Source organism: Cuculus canorus, chromosome 8, assembly GCF_017976375.1.
Source record: "Cuculus canorus isolate bCucCan1 chromosome 8, bCucCan1.pri, whole genome shotgun sequence".
Classification (NCBI taxonomy): domain Eukaryota; kingdom Metazoa; phylum Chordata; class Aves; order Cuculiformes; family Cuculidae; genus Cuculus; species Cuculus canorus.
Genome location: NC_071408.1, coordinates 22,721,223 through 22,730,735, shown reverse-complemented (window position 1 = coordinate 22,730,735; position 9,513 = coordinate 22,721,223). Strand labels below are relative to the sequence as shown.

Genomic DNA, 9,513 nt, shown 5'->3' with positions numbered 1-9,513 from the left:
ATGATGAATGAAACATTGCACAGCATACAGATGCCTGATAAAATACAAGTGATGGAAGCAAACTGCATGTCCATTCAAATTCAGTTTAATTTCAGGTATTGTTTATCTAGTTAGTCTCCATGTATCCATGGCAACTAACTGATACTCAGAGACTCTTCTATAAATATATGGGTAATTGAGTTTAAAAAGAAAACTTATGTTTGGTAGCTTACTAGCAGGGATGGCTTCTTCATGATGACCATGTTTTACTGTTTTTAACTCCTTCCCCCTCCCAACTCCCATCCTTCAAATAAAATCATTACCTGTAATCCTCAGTCATCTAGTTATTGTGTATTTCAGCAACTTCAAAAGGTACTGATCCAGTAATTTCATCAATGTTGTATAATTATTTTTTGTATGAAGGTATAATTAGGCTAGCATCATTTTCGTGTGTGTATCTGGCTTATATACAGCTTTCTCGATTTAGAAAGAAATTAAAATTATGTAGATTTGAATTAAAGTGTTTTAAAAAAATGAAAACTGGCCTGCAAGCCTTTCCCCACTACTCTTCTGAGATGTCTGCTGTGGAATTTCCATTACACGAAGTAGGACACAAAGCTTGTCAACATTGGTGTTCATAGCAATTGATTTATATTCATTCTACAAGATACTAAAATAAAGATGATAACTCTCCTTACAGTACTGTTTTTTCCTAATAACAGGAGAACTTGTTAAGCCTCTAACTAATACTGAGAGGAAAAGAATCTACCACTCCATACAATACAGAATGAACGTGGTACTGGCATTAGTGAAGGTGTCGCTGCGTGAAGTTCTGCAACCAGCAAGTGCAGTGATTATAAAGGATTTTCCATACCCTTCTTGCTTTGTTCCTGCATGCTTCAGGCAAAGAAAGAGTGAGCAGAATTCTTTTAAGCTGGAAACTATGAATATAGAGTATAATATATGAATATAGAGTATAAATCCACTAACTTACTTCTGTGTGCCAGTTACAGAAAGGTCTCTTCACATCCTGTGTAGGCTCAGGAATTCTTACCAGGATGGAATAATTCTGGGAGCACCTTTTAAGCATGTGCATTTGCTTTTTTTTTTTTTTTTTTTTTTTTTTTTTTTTTTGGTGAAGGCTCAAGATCCAGACTCTGCTTTACCTCTGAAGATCTTTACGTAGGAAACCTGTACATCTATCAGCTGGTAAGGTTACCTCACCCACAGAACTGTTAGGTTAACTTTTGGCAAAAATGAAAGTGTGGCTCTTTTGGCACAAGTGGTGAGACTATCATAACATGATGCCCAACTATTTTGAGACTATCATAACATGATGCCCAGTTCCAATGTGGTAAGCTAAATTGTGTGGCATGTCTCGGTGCTGGAGAACCTCCAAGCAGAGGGACAAAATAACTTCAACTTCCAGCTAGGCAAGAAGTGATGCCACACTTGAGGCATCTAGCATAGACTGATATGGTGGCCATGTATGTGTGCACATTCAGGCCTTGCAGTTTCTCAAGCACTGATGCCAAAGACACCAAATGCTAGCTGGCTGGAGCGAGAGCTTGGTGCTTTGCACAGATCCGGGGTGAAATGCTACTGCTCTGTCTGATTACAGGAAGCAAGCTGAGGAAGGTTTTCTTTCTTCAGGAGTTAGCTTTCTTTTCAGCGTCTCTTTTTTTCCTTTTTCCCTATCTGTGCTTCGGTGCAATGTGGTTTTCTGGATTTGGAGGTTGTTTTTTTAATTTGCATATGGAGAGCCAAAGCTGCTCTGTACTCCTTACTTGACATGTGTTTGAGAGCCGTAAGCACTGACTTAAGATGTGTGCCCTTTAAAAGATATACAAAATTAAATTTTTATTTGGCAATTCTTACAGCAAAATGATCCAGTGGAGTATTCAGAAATGCAGTCTAAGGCAAGGGGCTAAGTACAGAGAATGCAGTCATAAAAATAATCCTGAGGAATCAGCGAGTCCTCTTCAGTCCTCCTTTACTTTCAAAAAATGAAGAGGAAGCTAGGAAGCATTATTTGCCAATAAAACGAGGTGGTCGTTTCTCCCTGAAGGCGGCCATCCCTTCCTGACGGTCTCTTGTGGGAATATTCTGTATTTGAAAAAAAAAAAAAAAAAGTATGTTTTTTATTGACAAATCTGATGTGTTTAAGTGCTGAAAGATGTGGTTTTAAGTGCCGACTAGTTGAGCAGTAGTGGTCTAAGATCAAGATTGCTTTTCTTTCATTGATGCATAAAGTTCTACCTTCCACATTTTTGCAAAAGGAGAATAAAGAGACTGGGTTGTAGTATAAATCAGAAGCAAAGCATCAAAGGCAAAAACCACACACCAGAGAACTGTACAGGAAAAGAGTTTTCCACAAATTGAATACTTTACCATCTTATACACCCAGAGGCACAATAGTTACATTGTTCCGTTAGCCAAGAAAGATGCTGCTCTCAAAACTTGTCACAAAGAATGACTACAGAAGAACCTGTTTGTTTTTTTTTTAATTTGTTAAACCTAAAATAATTTGTGAAGCTCACCCTGTAACTAACATTGTTGAAATTCAGAATATACAGTCAGTTTAGGCTGAAGGGTATTTAAGGATGGACTCCAGCTGCAGGCAGAGAGGTGGGTATGCACAATGCAGCAATTAACATTCTGAAACAGACATAGGGAACTGCACTCAACTATGCTCTCAAAGCTTTCAATTTAAATGTTAGTGTCCCCTAGAGGAAAATACACGAGGACGCTGTGAATACTTGGCTTTAGAAAATGCACAGTGTTCCTTTCAGAAATGTATTCTGAAGGTAACCTACCTGGGCGTAACACATCCCCTCAATAGCCATCCCTGATGCAATGTCAACCTGGGGAGGAGAGGGAAGGAGTGAGATTTGTCTGAAGTTCAGCCCTCAAATCAACCAACATTCACTCCTAGTGAGTGACTTTCACTCCTGTATTAGAACTACAGTGTTAGCAGCTAGTAGTTAGTAAGAAAAAAATCCTGCCATATTAATTTTATTTAAAGGAAATACTTAAAACCCCCAAAGTGATTTAAATGCCTTGTCTAAACAAAGATTATGACTCAAGTGTTCTAAACACTTTCACCATAATAATTTAAGAACCACCCCCACTTTCTTTTACTTCAGTATTTAAAAAAAAATTACCTCCATTCCTCTGTTTATTGCCAGTTTTCCCATTTTCACAGCAAATGGAGCCTTCATTAAAAAAAAAAAACAATAAACAAAATCAAACCAGAACACACATTTAAAAATCTACATCAGTTCATAACAGTGTCGCAATATCATTATCCTAGCCCCGAATGACATTTTAGTCTATAGAAATTTGCAGTGAGTTAAGAAGTAATAAAAAAACCCCCAAAGCAATTTGGCATTATCTACAGTTAACAGACAGACGTGGTGCAAGGTTTCAATGTGTCCTGCAGGTCTGTGTAACTGCAACTGGGAGGCAAAACTGCCCTACAGGTTAAGCAATTAGATGTTAACACTTGTTCCTACAAAAACTGCATTCACAAAAAAAAGACAGAGTTAAGAGACTGAAACACATTTCAATTGTTCCGTTTGCTGTCTTAAGGGAAGCAGAAATGTCATCTTTACATTGACTATGTGAATAGCGCATTTACCTGAGGAAGGATTTCTTTAGCCAAAGCTAATGCTCTCTGGTAAGCTGCATCTCCCTCGTTGTTTTGTGGCACTGTGTGATTTACTAATCCCATTGAGAAGGCTTGTTGTCCGTCAACCTGTCTACCAGTGAAAATGAGTTCCTTTGCAAGACCTATTCCAACACATCTGGGCAGGCGCTGGGTTCCACCTTATGACAATAGCAAAAAAAAATATTTCCACTTCTGAGAAATGCCCCAAATTCCAATAGTATGTTGACTCCTTATATAACAAGGAGGTCTGAAAAATAAAGGGATCATGTGTTTCTTTAATAACTACTAGCTGAATATGTCAAGAGTTTGCAAAGCGTCAGAGAGGTTTCAACATTTTTTTTGAGTGTTTTGATGAACAGGAAAAGGTGTAAAGGGACTTTCCTAAATTCATAGCAAGTTTGAGAAAGAGCTTGGAACAGAACTCTTGATTTATAGATTTCTTGTGTCACTGTAAGATGCTACATCTAATTTACACTCAAAACACTTCCAAGTGCTCTAATGGAAAAACGTTTACTATACAGCTAAGAAAGTAAGAGACAACATTGAATGAGGGTTACCTGCTCCAGGAAGAAGCCCTCTGGTGGTCTCAATAAGGCCCATTTTAGCCGATGAAGCTATTAAAAAATAAATACATACAGGGTTTAGTTCCTTTTTGATCTCTAATTACAAATTTTCTATACTGAACAGATTAATAAAACTACAAACTGTTGATACTGAACTGGAACTCCGTTTCTCCAGGTAGCCAGAAAGTCTGAATACTACAGTGCTTATTAATCAACGTCCATCTCAAATCAAATAGGGGATGTGTAGTATGGCTGCTTACCCCTAATGGAGAAATGTTATCTAAAAAAATGAACCTTGGGTCCATAATGGATGGAAGAATGGAAACAGAAGGAAGAATTCTTCCAGTCCAAACTGATTTAAGTAGGGAAGGTTAGATCCATCCTGTGCTGATCCAATATCACATGATAAAACTATTTAATTCTACCAATAGTTTTCTGAAGGAATCCTAATCTTGTCTAAAAATAGGCTTTACTTTTTAAGGAAGGAAACCGCCTTCCCAATAGCAACTAAATGCTACAATTTCTGGACAAATGCCTACTCATTTCCTGAATTGTGCAAGTTCCTCTCTTAGCCTACTGGATTCCATTAACAGTTAGCTACTGTGTGTGACACTTCTCTTTAAAATATACTACTGATTATGAGAGGAATCCTAAATTAAATAACACACAAACCTGCTACTCGAAGGTCACAAGCTAACGCCAGTTCTAGTCCACCTCCCAGAGCATAGCCGTCAATTGCAGCAATCGTGGGTACGGGCAGTGCAGCTAGAGAAGACAACACAAGATTATACAGTTGCATTCCAGCAGTGGTGGTCCACAAGTTCTGTTCCACTCACTTTTGGAACTTAAATGCTTAAATTCTAAAGCTTCAGTAGTTTTCAAATTCAAAAATTGCATAAGAATTCATCTTCTTCTGCCACAAACTTCTGATTGTCTCTAAACAGCAGCAGCTGTCCTTTTGCACTTCTCTCTTCTTTGAAAAAAGAATGTGAAACATTCTTACATATAAAGCAGCATGCAAATACAAAGTACTGCAACACAAACCAGGATGAATTGTCTCCTTGCAAATGTATGATGTGAACATCCAGCTGTTGCAGTTTAAGAGTCAAAGACACCTTCCGTAGTCACTGTTACAAGGATTGGCTTTTCTGGTGCTTTTGTTAGCCAAGGCTCCTGAACTTGGTTAAACACTGTTGTTATCTCCTAGCTGAGGAACCTGAGGTACACGGAGATTAGTTGCTTGATTAGATGCCTTTCCAAATACTCAGGGAGGTGGAAGCAGATTTTCAGACGTGTGCTAGTTCTGTGCTGTAACTACCTCACCCCAGCTGCTTCTGTGGTTTGTGGCACAGGGTCATTATCTCTACATCATTGTTTAGCTTTTAATTACTGTAATTCTGATTGGTGTTTTTGGTATTCCTCTCTTGTGACAGCAGAATAATTAATAAATCAGGGAAGAAAATCAATTGGAGAAGTCTACATTCCTTTTGCAAAAAGAAAAAAAAAAAAAAAGAGGAGGCCAGGGTTGTAGGAACAAACCCATGTCATTCAACAAATCCGTTCAGTAAACCCACTCAGAGATCCAAATCCATGTTCTTAGGTCACTGCCACATCATGAGTGCTTCTGAGCACGTGTTGAGCATGGGGCAGCCAACACTGCTCCTTCTGCCTAGCACCATCTCCAAGGATTACACAGAACTGTATAGAGCATGTTCTGTTACAGCGGGTACTTATTATATGCATGGGTGTGCGCGGCTCCTCGTCACGGAAAATGCAGTATTGAAAGGCATTGTGTCCTTGGAGTGGCAGCAGGATAGCTGGTATTTAATTCTAATCAGATCTTTGTTGCAGGCATAAGCAGGAGTAATTTGGGAAGCTATTCCTAAATAGACAGCCTGCCGGGGCCAGCATCCTTCTCCTCCTGCAGCATTTCTCAATGTCTCAGTACAGGCTGTCTAGAACAAAATTCCCAACTGAGATAATAATTTACCTATTTCATCCATGAGACTTCTCAGCCTTTTAACAAAGCGTTCAACTTCAGCATCATCCATCTCAGCACGTTCCTTTAAGTCTGCACCTATATACAGGAGAAAAAGGTTAGAATCCAGGAACAGGGAAAAGATATGTGAATGGTGTCCTCCCGCCCCTCTCAGAGGCCAGATCATTTCAGAAGTCCTGAAATATGGTGTTCTGGCTAAGTAAGGTCAGTGGAAGTTGGAGTATGGACATTTGGGCTGGAGTAGCAGCTAGGATGTTCCTCAATGCCCTTCCAACAGATTTCACAGAGAAGCACCAATGGCTGTATGTAAGGATCATAATCCATGAAACTGGAAACCAAGGACTCCAACACCAGAAGCACTTGGATTTGAAGATGGTTATAAATGGAAAACAAACAGTAGCACCATGCGGCTGTGTGGATCACTCCATCATACATCTCCACCATTGAAGCCAAGAGGCAGACACACGAAAGAGAGTACGCGTTTGGCGATTTGCTACACAAAAGCCAGCCCATTTCTCTTTTAGCAGGCATTTCCAATTGCTTTTCTGCATGACCTGATCAGTAAACAGCCCTAAGAGCCTTTAATTTTTTTTTTAGCAATAGTTTGCAGAGCCTTTTAACTTACCAGCGCAAAATACCCCTTTCACCTCACTCTTGAACACCACCACCCGGACTTTCTCATCAAAGCGGAGCTGTTCCAGAGCGCTGAACAGCTAAGAGGGAGGGAGTACAAACAAGAGAAGAAAAACTTTAAGCGTATGGCTGTATATAACTAAATTAGAGCAAGCTCTTAATCTATGACAAAAGTTTCATTTCTTTTTCCGTTGCAGGTGCCAGGAGGAGCCAGCAGGATTCTTCCATGACAGCCTCAGAATGATACATTTCCCCACCTCTTTTATTGTTCCACTCAGAGATGAACCTCTGCTGTACTTTAAACTCCCCTTCCTGTCCAGGCATGAGCCAGACTTTAGAACGTATTAGCTTTGAACAGATCATCTGCTACGGTCTGACAAAGAATATGTTTTTCTTGCAATTATGCAAATGAGGACATTATTTTGCATCTGAGTTGGTTATCTCGTATCACTCCAGTATCTCTGTCCAGTCCGCATCTGAAGCTACTGCAGTACAGACAAATCACGATCTCTTTTTCTTCAGGCTAACCTGCCGTGCCCCAGTGCAGTCTCCCACTGAACTTCAGCTAGAGATTCAGGTTCTGTTTCAGGTTTCCCACCACTATTCCTACTGCATTTAGTTACCGATCATGATTCCAAACACATTTACAGGGCAGGCCCATACTCACTTCATTTACAAATACTTTTCCCAATGAATTTCTCGCGTGGGGTCGGTTCATTAGGATTTCAGCAATACCTTAGTAATAGGAGACAATTTCAGTTATACTTCATTTAATTCTCTGATACAGTTATTCAGCTGGGAACAATATCTGCATATGCTGCATCTTCTCTTTCCTGAAAATGCATATAAAGTATATTCTCAAACAATCAGTTACTTTAAAGGCAGAGGTGGTAGACCATGTATACAAAACCCATTATGCAGGATGACTGTAAAATCCAGTAGCACTGCAAACAATATAAATAACCAGACTTTTAAAAAATGCACAACATCCAAGAATATGTCTTGGAATCACTGCAGAAATGGGGGAAAAAAAAAAAAAGATTCACCCTATGTTTCTGTTTTGAATGCTGCTTCATTTTTTAATATACAGTCTTACTGTGTTCAAGTATTTTCTTTAAGGAAGAAAACCATCCTCTTGGGATTACTGTTTGCATAAGAACAGCACAAATACTCCATTTGTGTTTCAGAACCGTTTTGAAATTGCAACTCCATTTAATTTAAAATTAATAAGTGCATCAGTGGAAAGGACTTCACGCAAAGTTCCTAAGTCCAAGCGGAAAAATAAGATCGCAACATCTACCTACTTCTTCCTTGCACTTGTGTTTTGTAAATAATTATCCCATGGTTTCTGCACACTTTGGAGTTTCCTTGGCTGGGCTTCTGCTCCCTTCCCAGGCCTTAACACTGTAAGATGGCCTCAAGCTCCGCCAGGGGAGGTTCAGGCTGGACATCAGGAAAAAAATTTTCACAGAAAGGGTCATTGGGCACTGGAATAGGCTGCCCAGGGAGGTGGTGGAGTCACCTTCCCTGGAGGTGTTAGGGTGGATGAGGTGCTGAGAGGCATGGTTCAGGGATTGTTAGGAATGGTTGGACTCGATGATCCAGTGGGTCCTTTCCAACCCAGTGATTTTATGATTCTAAGATGCCATTGCTGCTGCCGCAGGTGCACAGATGCATCTCTCGTGCTGGGTCCTTCTGCCCTGCTAGAAGATCTCTGTCTATATTCCTCTGCTGATGTCAGTGTGTCAAGAGGTGACACAAGAGGTGTGTCACTCAGGAACAAAGATACAGGTAACAGCAGGCACTGGCCAACCATGGAAATTCCCAGTTCTGGAAACTACATTCACGTATACATAACTAGCAAAACTACCGAGAACTGCTTGTAAGCTCTTACAGAAGTTACCATTGCCAGAAATTAACTCCACTGGGAGTCTGAACTCAAACTCCAATCGCTCAGTGACTCCCATGCACAGACGGGCACAGACATGCCCGGGTCCTGCCCCCCTTTCAGCACTGTCCATGACCGACAGTGGGAACCGAGATACACCTTAACTTCATAAAAAGGCATTTCTCTTTCTCTTTGGCAGCCGGACTCTTGAGACAAACATAAAGGCAAAGGAATAGCTCCTGAAAGCAAAGGGGCTATGAGCAACCGGCCCGCTATGGGTGCTGCCAGTCGCCTTTGGGGCCAGGAGGGGATGAGGGCAGGGACCCAGGAGTAGGAGGGGACACTGCAGGGCGGGCTGGGGAGGGGGTGACACACGGCAGGGGGGCTGGGGACACACATGCAGGGCAGGGAGGGCTGGGGTGGGACAGACAGGGGAGAAGGAAGGGCTGGACACACAGACACAGACACGGCAGGAGGGATGGGGGGGTGTGATGGACGCTAACACGCAGCCGGGCTTCCCGCTCCCGAGGCAACAGGACCCCGGCCCAGAAGGGCCCCTCGTCCGCAAGCGCTGCTGCTGCCGCCGCACTCACCGCTGCCCCCGCCGCCCACCAGCACCTGGGCGCCGCGCACGGGGGTCCCGGGGGTGGCGACGGCCCCACGCAGCAACGCCCGCCCCAGCCGCAGCATGGCCAGAACCGCGGAGGGGCGGCCACGCCTACCGCCTGTCGGCCCTGCCCCTGCGCTCACACCGCGTCACGGGTCAAGGGTGCCGGCGGCG

General features: G+C 41.9%; 1 protein-coding gene across 2 annotated transcripts; it reads right to left on the bottom strand.

The window, feature by feature from the left end:
• Window positions 1–1,813: 1,813 nt before the first annotated feature.
• Window positions 1,814–9,477, bottom strand: ECHDC2 (enoyl-CoA hydratase domain containing 2). 2 transcript variants are annotated; one of them, XM_054073597.1, is made up of 10 exons: window positions 9,326–9,477; window positions 7,512–7,579; window positions 6,837–6,924; window positions 6,203–6,289; window positions 4,885–4,977; window positions 4,207–4,263; window positions 3,620–3,807; window positions 3,144–3,194; window positions 2,796–2,843; window positions 1,814–2,085 (listed from the first exon to the last, which is right to left on the bottom strand). In XM_054073597.1, exons 1-10 carry the CDS (start codon window positions 9,420–9,422, stop codon window positions 2,008–2,010), a joined length of 855 nt encoding a protein of 284 aa, XP_053929572.1. In that variant the 5' UTR covers window positions 9,423–9,477; the 3' UTR covers window positions 1,814–2,007. The 2 variants fall into 2 exon arrangements, with proteins under 2 accessions (XP_053929572.1, XP_053929573.1); XM_054073598.1 differs by having other exon boundaries at window positions 7,512–7,677; window positions 9,326–9,444.
• Window positions 9,478–9,513: the final 36 nt, after the last annotated feature.

Bases quoted from the DNA above. Each gene is read 5' to 3' on its own strand.
- ECHDC2 (XM_054073597.1), bottom strand. From the start codon at position 9,422: ATGCTGCGGCTGGGGCGGGCGTTGCTGCGTGGGGCCGTCGCCACCCCC. The intron at 7,580-9,325 runs GTGAGTGCGGCG...CCTATTACTAAG, and splicing joins GGTGGGCGGCGGGGGCAGCG to GTATTGCTGAAATCCTAATG. The intron at 2,844-3,143 runs GTAATTTTTTTT...TCTCCTCCCCAG, and splicing joins CAATAAACAGAGGAATGGAG to GTTGACATTGCATCAGGGAT.